The sequence below is a fragment of the Triturus cristatus genome, chromosome 6 (genome assembly GCF_964204655.1).
Source record: "Triturus cristatus chromosome 6, aTriCri1.1, whole genome shotgun sequence".
Taxonomy (NCBI): Eukaryota; Metazoa; Chordata; class Amphibia; order Caudata; family Salamandridae; genus Triturus; species Triturus cristatus.
In genome coordinates this window covers 215579719-215600512 of record NC_140589.1, presented here as the reverse complement: position 1 = coordinate 215600512, position 20794 = coordinate 215579719, and the positions used below count along the sequence as shown (strand labels likewise).

General features: G+C 45.7%; 1 protein-coding gene across 6 annotated transcripts in view; it reads left to right on the top strand.

Moving 5' to 3' along the window:
* Positions 1-20794, top strand: part of LOC146816667 (adhesion G protein-coupled receptor F5-like) — a 531046-nt gene that overhangs the window by 459582 nt on the left and 50670 nt on the right. For all 6 annotated transcript variants that reach the window (XR_014962931.1, XM_085610566.1, XM_085610564.1 and 3 more), the window contains exons 14-16: positions 3328-4713; positions 12700-12741; positions 12833-12892. Coding sequence is in view for 5 of the 6 variants with exons in the window: in XM_085610566.1 (XP_085466692.1) it covers positions 3328-4713; positions 12700-12741; positions 12833-12892 (1488 nt within the window). In the remaining variant the exon portion in view is untranslated. The remainder of the gene's footprint in view (positions 1-3327; positions 4714-12699; positions 12742-12832; positions 12893-20794) is intronic.

The window sequence follows — 20794 nt, the reverse complement described above, 5'->3', positions numbered from 1 at the left end:
GCATGAAAATACAAAAGATTCAGACCCTTAATCACATTTGGTGTCTAGAAATAGAATACAAAGGGGAGGTAGAAACTCCAAACATCATTTGCCAAACAGCCAGCCGGGCTGTGTGAAAACTGGAGTCTCTACAAGACGTCTGCCTGTGACCAGAACTGGGAGAAAAGGCATGCTAATCTCCCTGCTGGGTGAGGGGATCTTACCCACGGAAACCAAGATCACCTGCCCTGGAGCCTTGAGCACCAGCGCCTGCCTGCTTTCTAGAGCAGTGCACCCTGTGAAGAAGAATAGCGTGTTGGAGGGAGCAACGTCCAGAGGGGAGCCCTACCAAGAAGACTCCCTGAGCGAGGAGTGAGGAAATGGCTGTGGGTAGATTGGGTTGCTGTCCATGTGCATGAGCGATACAGCAACCCCTGTATGCCAGGAGAGGGACGCCGTGACCTGAGCTGTGTAGTGAGGGACGTGTGGGAAACCCCAGACCCCCACCGCCTTGTTGTGGTGACCCCCTATGCCAGACGGGGCTGCCAATGAATGTATTGTTGCCAGAGTGCCAAGAATTGTGTCCACCTCGATTGCCAACCCCATATGCCAAGAGGGACCACCATGGTGTGAGCGATTGCACTAGGGGAGTCTGCGCCCCAGTGGGGATGTGCAAAGGCAACCCTGTATGCCAATACCAACATTGCCAGTAGTCCTGGTTGTTAACCAAATGAAGATATAGGCTGTGACTGGCAAGTCGACCTGCACACCTGATTGATCCCCCAAGGTTTGTGAAGGACGCTGCAGAAGATTTCGCACCATTGCTTCGGTTGAGAATGGGAGGATCTCGCCCCCTCCCTCTGTGTGGGGAAGAATGACTTACTTCAATTTTGTGAATTTGGAGCAGTTCTGATTTCTGCAAAACGCTAGCAGTACCACATGAGGAAGAGACACTGCTCCTGCCAGATGTTGCTGCGTGCAGCCCAACTTCTGAAAACAGGATCAGGGCCTGAGTGCTTATGGATTGGACATTCACTGCACTACTGAATGCATCCATACTGCAAGAGCGGGTAAGACTTGAACTGGGTCTGTGGGGCCCCGAGGGACTCTATGCTGACAACGGTGCTCTAATTGCTAAAGAGTAGGGGTGGACTGAACTTGCTGAGTTTTACTCTGTGGAATTCTAAGGAGTTGCATAAAAACTCCAAGAGTCCCTCCCACCAATGCAGATGTGATGCACATCAAAGGCTTTGCACTCTCTATAGCGCCCTGTGTATTTTGTTCCTCTGATCTTGCCGCTTGGGTGGTTCAGTCGGAGATGATTAGGGAGGGAGATTTGATGGCTTAGGGGCACTACTGTGGCAGCTAGGTCTCAGGGATGAAACACAGAGAAACTTCAACTGCTAGCACATCTAAACAGTATTTCAGCATGGAATGCAGGCAGTTCTGTGTGACTACAGACTGGAGACACTCGGCACGGCATCTTCCCCGCTCCGCAGGACAACACCAGACAGGACACACACACAGCTACCAGACAGGGCGGTCTGAGGCACATCCACCAGAGCAGCAGCAGAAGGGGATAGGAAACTGAGTTAGGAAACTGAGTGCCTCTTCCAGCACTCCCTCAAGCACAGTCCCAAAGTAGCTCCTCTGATTTCAGCTCGGCAGCCCCATCCACTTGCCGAGGTGCAGGAATGAAAGGAGCAGCAATTGACAGACACACACATTGTTAATCTCTGCCTTGAAGTCATGCTGCACATGCTCATGAGCACACTGATTCTTCACATCACATCCTGGGCCAAGTCACCCGAGTGCAGCCTTTAGCTCAAGCAGTAGTACTAATGACTGATGCCAGAGACAATGTAAGGCAGACTCCCACCCGCCGCTGCGTACCACACTTGGCGCTCACTGTACCTGATTATGGTGGAATCGAGGAGTTCAGGGGGTGTATATAAAGTATGAAGATTTCCAAAAGACTACAAATGATCTAATGGTGTTATGGACAGTCAACATCCATGCGTTATTTATTTACAAAGAAATGTATGCATTAAAGAAACATATTTTTCCTAATACAATAGCAAGATTATTGTAACTTGCATGTGAGATAGTCCCTCAATTCAAGAGAGACTACTTAAAGCTTGTGAAGGGCTGACTATCTGAGGACAGCTGGGACAGAGGTAAGGGGAGACTCCACAGCCAATCAGCGCTTTGTGATTCCTTCCAGTGCACTGTGATTGGATGACATGTCACTAAATACAGTCTGGCCATGTCTGAACTGGGGTGGCGTGGTGAGCAAAATAACGATGGATGAAACCCAGATCTGTGACTGGGGTGAATGTTTTGCCAATGTGCAACATTCCATCCATCATCTTGTGGGTTTTGCTAAATACAGATCCCCTAACATATTAGCATTCCTCCCAATACCAGAGAGCTCCTATAATGTGCAAAGCGGAATTGAGACAGGCCTTTATTTAAATTAAAATATGCTCGGTCACTTAGGGTACCGCTCTCAAATACAGTGTTGTTGTTGTATAGGAGTTGACATATAGGCAGCACTGTATAAGGTGTGGGCATCTGTAAACTCCACGACACAGTGGTTGGAGGAGATTTTTGCCAAACTCTGCACTCCAAGCAAACTCCACCAACAGAGGTGAGGTTACCGCAAACCCCCACTAAAGAGGCAAAGGGAAATCCTTGACTACAGCCTACTTGTGAGCATTTCCTGGATGCGAAATAGCCCTCACCACATTGCAAGAAAGAGGGTGGGACACGGATTTGCCTTAAAACTACTGGAGCCGCGACCTCAGAAGGATTGTGTTGATGCTTATGAATTTTGTTCTTTCTTTGATTGCATAGAGTTAGAACTAACATACTTCTTTTTCTTCTAAAAGTAAGCATTTGCCTGGATATTGATTGTACCATGTGCACCTTGAGGTTATGGGTCATATTTACTCAACTGTATCTACAGGTCACCCCAGAGGGAGCCTTTGGTTGCTCATCTACAGCTACCACTGAGAAGCAAGTGTAGAAAGGCTACTTGGCTCAGTTGCTTTGGATCCATAGTAGGTTGGACCCAGAGATATCCGGAGTAAAAGGCCTGAACCACCACGGTTGGGTCCAGTAGCCCCTGCATGCCCAGTTTGCCCTCTGGAAGGGATTCTGAAAACATTATGTCCCGTGGAGTTTTATTGCAAGTCCTTAACTCCAATTATTTTCTATGGGAGGGTGTTGAACTAAATTGACATGTGCAAATTACTCACAAGTGTAACTTACCATTGTGAATATCACTGATATTTAATGTCATTTCAACAATTGAAGACTTACTCTCTATTTCTTTTTTCATTTTAGAATGTTATCAACGTTGTAGGCGTTCTTGTGGAAAATGCCACTGCATGGAATGTTCTGAGCCCGGCAGACAAAATCAGGAATAGCTCTCTATTGTTGAGTGCAACAGAAACATTTGGAAGAGGACTTCAAATCAGTAATTCCATAAATTTGCATGCTGAATCTCAAAATATAATCGTACAGGGAATAAACATCACTTCAGAAAATGACGTTTATAATAAGAAGTTCAACTTTAGTAATGGATCCGGAGATGTGAGAATACCGCCTGGGCTTTTGTCGATTAATACAACTGTTGTCACCATAGCCTATGCCTCCTTGGTGGATATTTTACCTGGGGGTGAAAATAAGAGCGAAGTGAATAGTTTGATTATGTCAACTGTACTAAATAGGAACATTTCAAATAATGCTTTTCAAATTGTGATGACATTTCCAAAAATCAACGCCTCACTGGTGAATCCCACGTGCGTCTACTGGAACTTCAGTCAAGGCAATGGGACTGGAGGATGGGATAACACAGGGTGTCAGGAAAATGACACGGGAAATGCTGTTACATGTACTTGTGATCACCTGACGTCATTCTCAATTCTTATGTCATCGAAGAATTACTTTACAAAAAATGTGAAGGACCTACTCAACTACATCACTTACATCGGCGTGAGCATATCCTTGGCAAGTCTGGTTATTTGTATTGTAATTGAGGCTCTAGTTTGGAAATCTGTCACCAGAAATAAAACCTCCTACATGCGCCATGTGTGCTTGGTGAACATTGCTGTATCGCTTCTGATCGCTGACATTTGGTTCATCATCGGTTCAAGGATGTCCGATATCCTAGAGGAAACCGCTAAAAACACAACTACTAACGCGGGTGATGCCTGCATAGCTGCTACATTTTTTACCCAGTTTTTCTACCTCTCCTTGTTTTTTTGGATGCTCACCATGGGACTCATTCTCTTCTATCGCTTGGTCTATGTTTTCCATGATATGAGCAAGACGACCATGATGGCAATTAGTTTCTGTCTGGGCTATGGATGCCCCCTCATCATATCAGTTATTACGGTAGCTGTGACTCAGCCCAGTAACCAGTATCGAGAAGGGCTGTCCTGCTGGCTCAACCTCAGTTCCACTATGGCATTCCTTGCATTTGTTGTGCCGGCCTTAACCACTGTTGCCGCAAACTTTATCATACTCATCGTGGTCATTGTGAAGCTCCTGCGGCCTTCAGTTGGGGATAAGCCAAGCAAAGAAGAGAAGAGCACACTAGTAAAAATTGCGAAAAGTGTTGCCGTCCTGACTCCACTCTTAGGTCTGACCTGGGGATTTGGAATTGGAACAATAAGCTCAGGAAATGTAGTGATCCATGGAATATTCTCTGCCCTCAATTCTCTTCAGGTCAGTATATGAGAGTTTGCACAAACCGGAAATAGTTTCATTGATGCTATCAGAAAAAGAATTTCCTTTTTCATGCTTTGCTGACATATAGGACCAGAAGGGTGGTGGTTATTGAAGTATGTGGTGTGGTGATCTAAGCTCTTGGTCTGGTACACACAAAATGCTTTATTCTAATACTTTAGGTTACATTTCGTTACACTGACTACACAGTACCAGAAGAAGCTTGGTCTTTCTAATTAACTTCTCAACCACTAATACTATAATTGTTAGAAGTAGCACACACGGACTACATCTTCAATTGCACTTTTGAGCAGGACGATCCACAGAATTCTAGAGAGAACAGTATCCTTCACGTGACAGATAACATCAAAGGGCACAACATTCCTCCCATCTTCCAAACAAGTGCAAATGCAACACCCAAGAAAACACACACAGAACCAAAGAACAGAGGACCGGCCTTACAGGACACACAGGACAGCAGAAAGAACGCTACGACAAACACGGACACATGCAAATACTGTGCAAAGATTCACAACTGCAACGGAGAAACCAAGCGGCAGCTGCATTCTGACATATAGAAAACACAAACTAGAAGACAACCATCAACAAATACACCGGTACTGAACATGCCGCACAGTGCCTACCATACTATGACATACTGGAAGCAAGCTGAGTATATATAAACACTGCGAAAAGAACACGTAGCTTTTAAGAATTAACTGAATGCCCTGATATTTCCCACACGGTGCATGCCATACTCTGGGGCAAAGAACTCTAGTTGGTTCGCAGGCTGCCAACAATACCATGAACACACTACATACTGCTTCTGGTGATAGTAAGCTGTACATCATGCAGGTCACATGCAATTACTGCAACAATCCACCTTACTAAGGAGCATAGAACACTCCGGGCCTAATCTATGGAGGGGTGAGAGTCACATTTGCACCACGCAACGTGGTAAATGTATGACCAAAACGAAAAAATGCAATTTATCAAGCCACTCAAGGTCATTTTGCGTGGCCCTGAGGGGCTTGGTAAATCAGGGAGTAACACAATGCAGTGCAAATCGCTGCATTGCATTACTCTGCCCTGGGAAGGCGTTCCATCGGTGTTGCATGGGTGTTCCCATGCACCTCCCATGGATTTTGATGCATTCACAGATTTACCAGAACTGATAAACCTGGGAATGCGCCAAAAAGATCCACCTTTCTGGGGAGACATAACTTGGAGAATATATTAATTTCTCTTTGTTACTTTCTCTTTCTATGCTTGATGCATTCTGCAGCACACATAGATGGTGTAATATACCTCTGAAAATAGTTTTTGTGCTGGTAGGTGTCCCTGCCTGCACAAAAACAATCCTCCTTACAACGCAGGCACCCTTGCACAATGGTGACGGGGAGCCAGTGTAGTGTTCGTAGTTGTTGGCTGATGTGGCCGTGGTGCGATAGGTTGAGGACTAGTCTGACGGCAGCGTTCTGGATGCCCTGGAGTTTGCGAATTAGGGTTGTTGTTGATCCCTGTTGATGGAGTAGGCAGAGGGTGTGGTAGCAGGAAGAGGTGACAGCGATGATCTGGGGGTCCATTTTGAGTTCGGAATCCAGGATGATTCCGAGGTTGCATGTGTGGTCCATGAGGGGAGGGGTTCTTGAGGGTGTGGGGGAAACCAGGTGTTGTTCCAGGCGTCGGGGTGTGGGCTCATGATGAATACTTCGGTTTTGTCTGTGTTGAGTTGTCAGCAGCTGTTCTTCATCCACCTGGCGACTGCTTCCATTCCTCATTCATAGTTGTGTTTGGAGATGTTGGGTTTGTTGAGAGGGAGAGGATGAGTTGGGTGTCGTCTCCATACGATACGGTGTTAAGTCCGTGTGATCTGACGATGAATGTGAGCGGGCCATGTAGACGTTGAACAGGGTGGAGCTGATGGAGGATCCTTGGGGGACTCCGCAGGTGGTCGGTGTGGGTTCCATGAGGAAATGGGGGAGTCTGACCCGCTGCATTCTGTCAGAGAGGAATGAGCAGATCCAGTCGAGGGCTTTCTTCGAGATTCCTGCGTCGTGGAGTCTGCAGGCTAGGGTACGATGTAAGATTATGTTGAAGGCAGCGGACAGGTCCAGGAGGATGAGGGCCACAGTCTCTCCTCTGTCGAGTAGGGAGCGGATCTCATCTGTCGCAGCGAGTACGGCCGTTTTGGTGCTGTGGTTCTTCCTGAAGCGTTATATGGAGGATTTGAGAATGTTGTTTTCTTCTATGAAGGAGGCGAGTTGATTGTTGACTGTCCTGGGAGGGTGAGATGTCTGTAGTCTCACAGATGGAATGTGCGTACTCTTTGATGATGCCGAAAAGTTCCTTGCTGTTGTGTGCATGGGCGGATATTCTGTCCTGGAGTGATTACTTCCTTGAGTATCTGATGAGTTTGTGGTGGGCGGTGGTGGCTGCTTTGAAGTTGTCGAAGTCTGCTGGGGTTTTGGAGTTTGTCTAGATTCCTGAAGTTCAGTAGAGATTCAGTCTTCACGTGAGGGTTAGAAGTTTTCTTGAGGCGTTGATGGTGTTGGTGCAGTCGGTGATCAGTTGTGTAGGGTACGGGTGGCGGTGGTGGGGTCATCGTCTGTGGTGGTGGGAGCAGAGCTGCTTATGGAGGCCGCAAGCTGGTTGTCAAAGATCTTGTTCCAATTCCCGCACTGGAGCTGGTGTGGACTTCTGTGGGAGATGAGTGCTTTGAAGGTGATGTGGACGCAGCAGTGTTCCGGCCATGGGAGTTCGGAGGTGTGGCTGAAGGTGATGGGAGTTTCCTTCTGTGAAGATGGGGTTGAGGGTGTGTCCTGCTGAGTGTGGTGGTTCTGGTACGATCTGTTTGAGTCCAATGTTCGGGAGGTGGTCCAGGAGGGAGGAGGAGTAGGGAGCTTGGCGGTTGTCGAGGTGGAAGTTGAGGTCTCCAAGCAAGCTGTAGTCGGTGGAGGTGATGGCATGCGGGGTGTTGATGTCCGTGATGGAGTCAGCGAAAGCTTCTCGGTGTCCAAGGGGTGTGTGGATGAGGGTACCTCGGAGGGTTGTGGACTGGTTGGTCTATATCTTGAAGTGGAGGTGTTCCATCAGGTCTGTGAGCCCGTCGGTGCAGGTGCTCAGACGGAGGTTAGCTTTGTGGGCGATGGCGATCCCTCTACCGGGGCAGTTGGGGCAGTCCTTCTGGGTGATTTTGTATCCTTCAGGGATGGTGATCGCAATGTCTGGTCCCGAGGCGACATTCGTCCAGGTTTCGGTAAGTAATGCGATTTCAAGGGTGGTGCTGTCGTGGAGATTCCAGATTTCCGCAGCGTATCTGTGGAGGGACCGGGCGTTGAGGAGGGTGCATTGCAGGGTTTGGGGTGCGATGACATTGTTGCTGTAGGGCAGAGGTGGGTCGTGGGTTTCAGAGAAGGAGTGGAAGCAGTGTTGGCAGGTGAGAGGTCCATGGATGTCAAGAGAAGAGAGATTGCAGTTGTTGTTCTCACTGGCTTAAAGTGCATAGAGCACTGAGGAGCTGTAGTGCTGGAGGGTCGGGGAAGCAGTGTTCCTGGCGCTAGTCGCGTTTGGGTAGTGAAAGGGGGCAGACAGGCTTGCCTTTGGCATGACTCGGGTGCGCTCGCTGTGTGCCTGCTGTGCGTGGACACACAGTGGCAGCCATAAAGTAGGGGTCGGGTGGAGCGCGGGACAGCTGGGAGGTGGGAAAACACAGGTGCTGGAGGGGGTGCAGGGGCACTAGCGGTGTGAAAAACCGAGGAGGCAAAGGCAAATGGAAGGCAGAATAAACAGAAATGAAAGGCAAATTGAATAGCAATGGAAGGCAAAGTAAATAGAATGGAAAGCAAAATGAATTGAACTAGAGTGATGGAGAATGAAGGAAAAATATGTGGAAATTAAGGGAGAAGACTGACTGAAGAAAAAGATGTCCGGCTAGGGAGAGCCGAGTACAACCGGCTGGACAGCCGAGCAGGGCCTCAAACCACGGTCAGCGGCGGTGACAGCAGAGGCACTACCTAGCTGAGCTACTGGTGAAGCTTAGCACAGGGAGAGCAGAATCTTGAGGGGACTTTGCAATACAGGGACAAAGGCAGGAATTAGCTGAATTTGTTTAAACAAAGCACATTCCAGCCCTTTCTCTGCCACACAGCGCAGCAAGGTGACTTGCTGCACTGTACTCCATCACTTAAATCTGCCCACAAATTCGGGGTATATCAAGAACCTAAATCTGGCTCACAATTATACCCATATTGCATAAAGATGTATTACAATGAACTCTGAGTATTTTAATTGAACCACAATTAGTTTCTTCCGATAATCAACAGTAATTAGGAGACTCCGTGGTCAATAAAAAGCATTATACTGAACATAAAACCAACCCGGAGCCTTAATGTTAACGTTTCATATTATTAAATCAAATATTACCGAGGCCCAAAAATCATGAGTAGAAAAAATGAGGAATACAAAAGCACTGGTGTTAGAAATGGGGTTTCTGGTTGGCTAGGGTATACACCTAAGCCAGGCAGAACCCACCACTCTAGTCAGGGTAAGGGAGTTACACACCCAAGATAACCACCCCTTCTCACCCCCTTGGTAGCTTCGAAGAGCAGTGAGGCTTACCTCAGAGGCAATGTGTGAAGCGTTTGCCCAACACACATACACACACACTAGGCACCCCACAAAAAGAGACTCCACAAGGTTATATCAAAATATCCTTTGTATTGTTCATAAAATCACATTAGGCATAAACGCATAAATCACTGTGACACTAGGCTCTTGTCAAAACGTCACATAGAGTATAACATAATTTTGAAGTGCCAGCCAGGACACCTCTGACAGGGCAACCTTCAAGACCTCCTTCAACCTCCACCACCTGACAGTAGCAACAAAGAAGACAGCCCTAGCCACACGCATCGAAACAAGAGGTAACAGCAGTAAGGAACTCTTCAACATCGTTAAGGAATTCTTCAACTCGGCTGCCAGCAAAAACAACCAGAATGCTCGTTTCCGGTCCAGGCAGGACCTTGCTTGGCAGTTCGGCCTGGACTGTTCCCATGAGGAACAGGGTCAAGACTGATTTGCATATGGCTGGGCCCAAACTGGGGTGTCGCGGTGGGAAAAAAAAACGATGGATTAAACCCAGATCTCTTGACTTGGGTGAATCGTTGCATTGTTCAGTATTCTATCTATCATCTGTTCTTTTTGCCAGCGAAAACATCATCAAGCCCTCAAAGACCAATGCGGCAACCTCGCCAACTTCTTCCATGACTAGATCACCACCACATACAGAAACTTCAAACCCCATCCTACACCTACAGACTTCAGTGATATATACGCCTCCACTGCAACAGACATGTAGGAGCTCACCACACTGCTCAACACCTCAGTCACCACTGAAACATTTCCTGATGCCTGGTAAAACGCTAAAGGTAGACCACTACTCAAAAAACCACATGCCGACCCCCCCGAGCTCAAAAGCTACCGGCCAGTCTTCTTGCTCCCATTCCCAACCAATGTACTGGAAAAGCGTATCAACAAGCAACTCATGATTCACCTGGAGTAGAACCAACTACTCAATGCCTCCCAATTTGTTTTCCGTAGCAACCACAACACCGAGACCACCCTGATTGTGGACACTGATGACATCCGAACCCTCCTTGACCAGGGAGAGACAACAGCTCCGATCCTCCTTGACCTCTTAGCAGCCTTTGACACTATATCCCACCACACACTGATAGAAGACTCCATCAAATCAGCATCCAAGGGGACGCACTCAGATGGGTCATCTCCTTCCTCTCCGGAAAAACTCATAGGGTCCACCTACCACCTTTTACCTCTATACCCAAGAATATCATTTGCGGTGTCACTCATGGCTCATCCCTCTGACCCACACTCTTCAACACATATATTACCCTGCTGGCCAACATCGTCAGATCTCACGGTCTCAATATAATATCCTACGCAGATGACACTCGGATCATCCTCTCACTCACCGATGACTCAACTACCAACGGGACCAACTTCCACAGATACATGACAAGCATTGCCGACTAGCTGAAGAACTGCCGCCTAAAGCTGAACACCGATAAGATGGAAGTACTGATCTTCGGCAATAACAGCAACCCATGGAAGGACTACTGGTGGCTATCAGACCTAGGTCTCGCACCCACACACTCTGAACACAACAGAAACCTTTGATTCATCAATGAGAAGCTCACTATAAAATCACAGATCAATGCAGTCTTCTCTGCCTGCTTCCTCACTCTGTGCGTGCTACGTAAGATCTTCAAGTGGCTGCCACTGCACAGAAGACGTACCATGACACACGCCCTCAACACCAGCCGACTAGACTACAGCAGCGCTCGCTACGTAGGAATCACCTCAACTCCCACAGAGACTCCAAACCATTCAGAATGCCACAGCCAGACTCACCCATAACCTCCCCAGATTAACCCACATTTCACCCCACCTCAAACCTCCACTGGTTCCCCATACAAAAGAGATGCTAATTGAAGCTTCTGAGCCACACATAGGAAGCACTACGCAACCAAGGACCCGCCTACATCAGCCACCACTTGATCTTCCACCAGCCATCAAAAAGATTAAGCTCTGCCTCCCTTTCACTTGCCCACACTCCCCACATCTACCGAAGCAGATGTGTAGAACACTCCTACATCACAGCAAAGACCTGTAACAGCCTCTCCACGCAGCTCTAGACCATCTCCTCACTTCCAGAATTCCGAAGGACCCTCAAGACCTGCCTGTTCCAATGCGCCCCTGGGACCTTCAAGTGCCTGGATACCCTTTCGGGTGATCAGCTGCACTTTATAAACCTAGATTGATTTATTGAAGTAAATATTACAATTGAATAGGGGCGAGAACACTTTAAAATGCTTTGTGACTGGCTGCTTACTGAACGGCATGGCTTAATCACCATTCGTAATCTGAGCTCTTAATTACAGTTGTTAGAGCTAAAGAAAAATATATAAAGAGGCAATAGTGGACCCTATGTATGATCGGTGAACCGATAGATACTGTATTATACTGTAAAGTTTAAGCTTGAAAAGCCAATAAATATTACAACACCTTTTCAAAACTAAACCCACAATGCCTCCCAAAGCGGAATAGTAACGGCGAAAAATAGAATAGTCCAATGAAGCCAAATCCATGTCAGATTTTCAAGATAACTTGTTACGTCACTGAATTCCATTGAGACTAATTGTACATGACTTTATTTTATGAGGGTAGACGGAAAATCTGTCTTCAATCTGCCTTCTTGGAACTACTCTGGACACCCTTGTTTAAAATGTTTTCAGATACCGCAGCTTCCTTATGTGGCATCACTGTTAACATGTAAGATTTTCACGCTATTTACCAGAAAACCTTTCATGGCCTTGCTTCACTGTGGTTCATGTTATACCTTTAACGGGCCTGCGCTGTTGACACTGATTTCAGTGAGAACTTCTCTTTTTTTATTTGGTTAGTTTTTAGCTACATAGTCATTTTAAAGACACATATGGACACTACGGAATCACTCACATAAAATGAAGGCCATTACGTGTGTCTAAACCTCCAGCATTGCTGTTGAAACATATTTTTACACACGTTCATTTTTGTTACCCTTTATTAGGGATTCACCTTAGATTTCATTTAAAAGGACGGATTCACGCTTGGCAGTGAAGGGGTTACATTGGTTGTGTTCTCACATTGTGTTAAGAGTGGAATTGTTACAGTGCCATGTGAGGCATTGGCTTGGTTGTGTACCTTGTGAATGATCATGGCTCAGTTCCTTATGTGTTACCTTTCTGTGAATGCTCACTGCGGTGGGCGACTTGTGACAACATACTGTGACTTCCTACCAAATTTCAATCAAAGAAGTTTGACAAAAAAAAAAGAAAGGAATTGGAGCAGTAATACTTGTTTATGTACGGAGTATGAAAATTTACATGCTATTTTTTAATCTATTAAATTTCGGTGTGTTTGCAGGGTCTATTTATTTTGGTGTTTGCAACTCTTTGGGATACAAAGGTAAGAATTTTTACGTTGTCCATTCAAGAAATTTCTGTACATTGCCACTTTCTATTAACCTTATTTTTCTCACTTGCTCTTAAAATTGCAGGTTAGAGAAGCTTTGCGCCATCGATTTGCGCAATCTAAATCGGCTTCCCAGCAGACGAAGGTATGTCAGTCTGCACTGTTATTTCTGTGGATGCAGTGAGGTTTTCCAAAGTGTGCAGGTTGCATGCCACCAATCCGAAGATAGCCCTGGGTCATAGCTGATAGGTTAATATATCAATATTTGATTATGGACCTAAGAGGTATTTTCTCTCTGTTTTCTCATTTTATGAGTAGTGGTATTTGGAAAGGGCACTCTCTTATGCCCACCTTGGACTTGGGTGGCCTTTTAAAAGTTATGTGGCAAAGGTGCCCTGGGACTCACATTAAAAGTCGTGCACTGAGACTTAACTACGAAATGAGGAATTACCGATCAAATCTTTACATCCTGATCTTATTCCAACAGTAATTACTATTTTTGTCCTGTGATGCCCACCCAAGGCAGCTGAACTCTGATCTGCAGCCCTCCAGGGCTATCTCATAAGCAGAGTTTGCCACTACCTGCTTCATTGGTATTAAGCAGTCAGTCCTATTTTATTTTTTCAAAGTTATCTTTAAGACTAATTTATTTTGTCACGTCAAATTGTGCTAATACTGGTAGATTAATTTATCATAGATCACTGTTTCTGATTGGACTCTAGACTGACTTATAACTAAATCGCATACAACACCTACCTGTTTAGGTGGAAATACTGAAATAAACATACAATGGCCTCACAATGGGCTCAGGAATTTGAATTGAATGTATATTTTTTTCAGTTTTGGTTTTTCCATAGGGATGTAGATATTTTATCTGGTGCACCAGTTTTCGAGAAAGCTATATCAGTGTATTGATTGCCCTGATGCAAATAGGACATAAAGGAATTAGTATGGTAACAATACAGCCTGCTTTTTTTTTTCTTTTTTTTTGCAGAGTTTTACATTGCGCGAACTTGACCCGAATCGGGTATCGTAGCGCTTTAAATGGCACCAGTTACGTTACACGAGGACACACATTCATTTTTGTTAGGCACGGGGAGATGAAGTGATTTGCCCAGAATCACAGGATGTTCAGCCTCACTGCCGAGACTCGAACCCAGTTCCCCAGATTCAGGGTCGACCGCCTTAGCCGTTAGGCAAACTCCCCTCCCCTGCATTCTGCAGTAGTGGGTGCTGCACACAAACAATGTATCTGTCTCTTCATCCTTGTATACAATCACAGCCATACATCCATTGATCCATATATTCCCTGCAGGCATCAATCAAGCCACGTATGTGTTTTCTCACCGTATGTATGTGCATAAATGTATGGCTCTGTGTATGATGGCATTTCTGTCGGTCTGTGTGCATGTATTTGTGTTGGCCTGGATGTGAATTGATTGCCCTTGCTTTGTTGAGCTATGTCGGCATGTAAATGTGCTGTGTACATGAATGTGTAACTTACTGTGTGTGTCTCTGTGCATGCACGATGCAAAGGACAAGCCTTTTAACTACTTGAGTATGTCATTAAGTGTTTTGAGAGGTGGCACCCTGCTGGGAGCAGAGCAGGCTCACTTGTGTGGCAGCACTAGGGGGACAGACACTGTGCACAGAGTGAAAGTGCTGGGCTACAGGCTGGTGCTCTGATGGTGAGCCATGAGAGCAGAGGGCTCATTGAGGTTTGTTCTGTGGATCAGAGATGTGTACATTGCAGGACCAGTGTGGGGAACCATCATGGAGTCCCAGGAGCAAGACTTTGATTTGCAGAGGGTCTTTTATAGCAGACAGGTTCTCAGCAGGGAGCCCTAGGGTTCTCATTCTATGCAGGCATACAGTAGCAGGTCTGGTAGTGACCGCTTTACCTGTCTCATGGAGCGTCTTCCACCCACAGCCATTATTAGCTGTTTGGTTGTTATTTACATATTGATCAGCCCACAATCACAGGCCATATCAGTCTTTGGGTAACTGTAACTGTCCATCATGTCAGGTGGCGTTTCTCCTCTTTTCTGGCATAGGGCATTGAAACAATTGTTGTATTCGCCTGCACAGAGAGCAGCATCCATTTTTTCACAGTGTAATGTACACACTAGCACAGGCATCGATTAGCAAACCATGCAATAAGAACATTGTTCCTGATAGGCCGTATACATTTAGAAGGAATGCAGATTTTTGAACCTTGATCTCAAATAGTTTGGGAGTTTTCAATGAATGACTTTATCGGCCAACGTAAGAAGATTACATTAGACTGGGCGCCCATGCAATCAGCAGCGCGCGCGCGCCGCCGAGATACGACCTTTTTGTAGCGCCAGGATATTGCAAAGGTCTTTTAAACGTCCCTCATACTGTCAGTGTGATAACTTTGGCACGTGGGGAACCTGTGTGAATCTCAATATGTGTCTGCATATAAAAGGTATTGACTTTTTGGAGTATTTGAGAGGAAACAGTTAACAAAAGCTGCGATTTCTGAGCAGTGAGGCTCACGTTTAAGTGCTAGCCATCTTTGGAGATATCCGACTAAAGGAAGTGTGCCTGCTCAAACATAATTTGCTTTATTATCTGCATAATTATAAATTATATGCCAAGGGGCCGCAATAGCTGATGAAGAGGCTAACCCAGAGCTTAATTTGAACTGTTTTTTGCTGACGCTCATTGACTTATTTTTTCGCATCGGACATTTCCTGAGAGGGAAACACACAAAGGGGAAAGATGGAGGAAGAAAATGACAGAAAAAACAGGGAGAAAGCAGAACACTGCAGAGAGCTGAAAGAGGGAGATAAAGAGGCTACGCAGCCGTGGTATTCACAATGGTGGAGGCTGCTACAAATAAAATATAATAAAAGGTTTTTATTTCTGCCTGCCTGATCGCCACTCATGCGAGTCTTCAGTGGTGCGTGGCCAGGCAATCCTCTGTGACAGGCATGGCAGGGGAAGTGGTGGTGGGCACTTTTAAGTGCGCATGACTGTTTGGTTGGGGTCTTGGCCGGCCAAACCGTCATGCACACTTAGGTTTCTCCTACCCCGCTGTGTTGCACAGCTGTGTTGGAGAAATGCCACAGGCTCCCAGTTACACCTGGGTGGCAAACCCAGCTGATCATACCAATCCCAGCGCTTCTCTCATGCTTGGAATCATACTGTGGGGTGGCAGAGTGGGCTAAAGAACAGTGATGGATCAAACCCGGATCTGTTGACTGGGTGTGAGTGTTTGATTGGTTCTGATGCTCCGTCCATCACCACCCCCTTTTGTACCGCTTTGTTCGCCATAAGTTGGCAGGGTATGCTCAGACGTGAGTCCCTTGCTCACTTTGCCACTGGATTCAAGCAAGCCTGGCTGATGACGGCTGAAATGCCAGAAACCGGTCCTAGGAAGCTTGTTTCCGGTCCAGGGAAGGCATGGCTTGGCAGTTCGGGCTGGACTGTTCCCATGAGGCACAGGGTCAGACTGATTTGCATGTGGCCATGTCTGAACTGGGGTGGCAGAGTGGGCTAAAGAACGGTGATGGATCAAACCCAGATCTGTTGACTGGGTGTGAGTGTTTGATTGGTTCTGATGCTCCGTGCATCACCACCCCCTTTTGTACCGCTTTGTTCGCCATAAGTTGGCAGGGTATGCTCAGACGTGAGTCCCTTGCTCACTTTGCCACTGGATTCAAGCAAGCCTGGCTGAAGACGGCTGAAATGCCAGAAACCGGTCCTAGGAAGCTTGTTTCCGGTCCAGGGAAGGCATGGCTTGGCAGTTCGGGCTGGACTGTTCCCATGAGGCACAGGGTCAGACTGATTTGCATGTGGCCATGTCTGAACTGGGGTGGCAGAGTGGGCTAAAGAACGGTGATGGATCAAACCCGGATCTGTTGACTGGGTGTGAGTGTTTGATTGGTTCTGATGCTCCGTCCATCACCACCCCCTTTTGTACCGCTTGGAATCATACTGTCAGCATGGGAGAAGTGCTGGGATTGGCATCTGGGAGCCTGCGCAGTGTGCAGCTGGAGTCGAGGATCGTCAGAGAGGAGCAAGGAGGCGCCTGTCGGAGTTGCAGGGAAGTGAGTTTCCAGAAAGGCCTGAAATAGACCTCAGCCACCTTTACTAGTAAGATTTCTAGTGGAATACATATTTTTAAAAAATGAGATAGATCCTAGTTAAGAGAAACTGTTAGTCAAGTTGGTGATAAGCATGAAGCTTTCACCCAAGCACACTAGTGAGACTAGCTCGATAACTGAGCAAAAAACAACAAAAAATCTCAACCGGTCTCATTCAGAGGCAATTATATATGCATGTCTATAACATTGCAAGCACAGAAAGGAAGACTCTCAAGCTGTAAAGGTTATTTTAGCAAAAATCATGTATTAAATACGATTCATACAAAGGAGAGAAGAGGGAGGGTTGAGGATTTGAACTAATCATCACAGAAAGAAGGTTACAGTTATATCAGCACTGCAAGCAGGATCAATTTGCATAAAACACTTTCACTTCTTCGGATTCAGACCGATTCAGTCGCCTTGCCTCTATTCAATAGAATTTCCAAAACCCAGCGTTTCGCTCACGTCTGGAACACTCATTGATTCAGATTTCCCCCCCCCCCGTTTGGATTCTTGCCTGCATTTACGGCTCCACAAGCTCATTTATATTGGTTAATTCCTTCAGCACCGCCTGAATTTTACAACCCGGTCCTGATGATGATCCCAAATCGAAACGCCGTCGACTTGTCAGCTTAATTGATGGCACCACCTTGTCTTATGGTTCTATGAGAAATGAAAAATATTCAATTTCATTGTTAAGACTAGAACCGCTGATTGTATTATACTGTATATATTCACTTTCACTTCACTTCGCGCCGTCCCCTTGCTGACTTCACTTTGTTACTTGTGTCGCTGTCCTTTTGTGTCACGTACACTTCCCAGCACCAAGTACAATTTCGGGTTGTTTTATGCTAATTGATCCTGCTTGCAGTGCTGATATAACTGTAACCTTCTTTCTGTGATGATTAGTTCAAATCCTCAACACTCCCTCTTCTCTCCTTTGTATGAATCGTATTTAATACATGATTTTTGCTAAAATAACCTTTACAGCTTGAGAGTCTTCCTTTCTGTGCTTGCAATGTTATAGACATGCATATGCAATTGCCTCTGAATGAGACCGGTTGAGATTTTTTGTTGTTTTTTGCTCACTTACCCTAATCTCAACTAGGTTTATGGGTTTATGCTCCTGTTGTTTTTACTAGCTCGATAACTGGACACAGGTCTTGAGAGAACTTAGTTAAATTCGTTTTCAGAATATTAAATATACCAGAGGGATGCCTTCTATCCAATGAGAATTGTTTTCCCCTGACCAGAAAGGATCTCATATTTCTGCACTTCAAGAGAGACCATTACATTTCTAGATAAATAAGCTGTACGTTTTCGTCAGAGCCAGATTCTGAGTAAGGGCCTCATTTAGAGTGTGGTAGTCTTTACTCTGCATCTCACCGTGGCGTAGAACATTACATCAGCCATCCTGATGATAGGAAGACCGCCATATTCAGAGATCTGCACCAGCCCAGCAGTGATCTCTGTACCTTCATAGGAAATGATGTCTACAAATATCTTCTTTTTCAATAACCCCCATGGACGTTTGTTTTTAAAAGCGAAATAACTACGCCCACAGAGTTTTTCCCTGGGTGTGTGGGTCATAATTTCAATTCTTCTGTCAGTCACCACCAGGTTTTCCCAGGCTGTGAAGAATAGAAAAAATAAGACCACAGACCGCCATCCCTAAATAGGGCAGGCAATGTGATACCCTTACTCTGATGACCCGAAGACCGTTGTTGGGTCGGATTGTGACCGAAAATATTGCCAGGCACCAAATTAAAGTGGCATAGGCACTGGAAGTTGAGGTGCGGGGGTGCTGAAACACACCCAAAAATAATCATTCTCGCGATCAGAAGGTGAAAGAGAAATACAAATGACTTTACATCTTGTCACATTTGCTGTGAATTCAAAGACACAAGTCAAATTTCAGTCTGTCTTCTGACAAATTGTTCTTTGATTTATAAACTGGTGCTTATTTTTATTTCTCTGTCTGCAAAGTGAGAGGATTTAATTACCTAGGTGACAATCTGGCTTGGTTACAGGAAGTGAAAGGAAATGTTAAATGTTAATGTTAAAAAGTTTTATAGAGCTCATATCTGCCCAAGGGCTTCCCAGCGCTGAGTGATTGAGCTGTGGAGGGTAAATGTATTTGTTGAGGTTACTGAGGGAATAACCATGTCTTTAACTTTTTCCTGAATCTGGATTCCGCTTCTAGCAGTCTCAATTCGCAGGACAAGGCATTCCAAAGCTTAGGTGCTAGAAGTGAAAAGGATCTGCCTCCCCATCTTGCTCTCTTAATTCTTGTGGTTCTAAGAAGGCGTTCTTGAGAAGATCTTCTATTGGGAATATGTGGTAGAAAGAGGCCTCTGATTTTATTGAGTTTATTGCTATGTGTCAAGCAGAGGGTTTTAAATGTATTCCTCGCATCAGCCGGGAGCCAATGAAGCTGTTTCAGATGCTCCCTTACTGATTCATGAATTGGGATCTTGCAGAGAAGCCTAGTTGCCGCATTCTGCACAACTTGAAGTCTTTTTAGGTCTCGCCTGACCCAGCGCATGCGCTGGTCTGGCGAGACTTATTGAGAGGGCTCCAAAAAGTGCTACCAGGCCAGCCTAGTGCTACAGTGCATGGGCGCGCGTGCCGCGCTTTACCGCGATTACTTTCACTTTCGCGGCCGCTTTGATGTTCTCCGTGAGGCGTCAATAGATTGTAGCAGTTAAAACCAGCATTGGCATAGCCAACAGGTCTCGCTTTTGGGACCTTGTAAGTGTTTAGTTATGCAACTGTTGCATGACTAAACACTTATAAGGTCCCAAGAGCGAGACCTATTGGCTATGCCAATGCTTGTTATGACATATTTTGGAGAACCTAAATAAAGAGAATTACCATAGTCCAGACTGGACTACCATAGATTGAATTACTGATTTCTTTAAATACTCTGGGATCAACTCTAGGACCTTACGGATTATCCTGAGTAAGCCGAAACACTTGCCCGCCAGCTTTTTTGCTTGTTCTTCCACTGTCAGTTCTTTGTCCATCTATATTCTCAGATTCTTAATGGAAGAGTTAGGAGCTGGAGAGCTCCCGATAGAGCTTGGCCGGCTAGGTATGGGCCCGAGGATATCATTTTGCTCCAGAATCATCAACTCTGTCTAGTCACCATTTAAATTCATACAGCTGTTAGTCATCCATTTAGCCACTTTTTCCAAACACGGGCCCAATTGTTTACATTCAAAATTTGCTTCATTATCAAAGGAGACAACAGCTGCGTATCATCTGCATAAGTGACCTTGGATAGGCCGAACTCCTGAACAATATCTGCCAGTGGCCACATGTAAACTAAATAGAGTGGGAATGAGTGATGAACCCTGTGGCACCCCACATTCCAAAGGCATACTGTCAGAAAAGCAACCGGATTCAATGACTTGGAAGGATCTGTCTTTGAAAAAAACGCAAGCCAGTCTAGGGTTTTTTGTCCTGCATCCCTACCTCCCTAAGTCTGTTTAACAAAATGACTTGATCCAGTGTCAAACGCTGCGCTCAAATCCAGAAGCAAGACTGCGACTGAGCCACCTTGATCAAGTGTGCTTTTAAGCTCTTCGGTATCTACCAGAAGAGCAGATTTGGTGCTATACTGAGCACAAAAGCCCATCTGCAGGAGCTGAAGACAATGATTGTCTTCCAAAAATGCCCTGATGTATGTAGTTCTCCAGGAAGTTTCCTACAAAAGGTAGCAATGAGATAGAGCGGTAGTTGATGGGTAGTGATGGGTCTAGATGTGGTTTTTTGAGCAATGGTCTAATGATTGCATGTTTCCAGATTTTTGGGACAGTTCCCACATCTAATGAACAATTGAAAGTTTCAAATGTCACAAGAAGGATAGCCTCCATGCCTTTCGATAGAACATAGAGGGGTGCCAGATCTAGAGGAGATCCCAATTAAGTCTT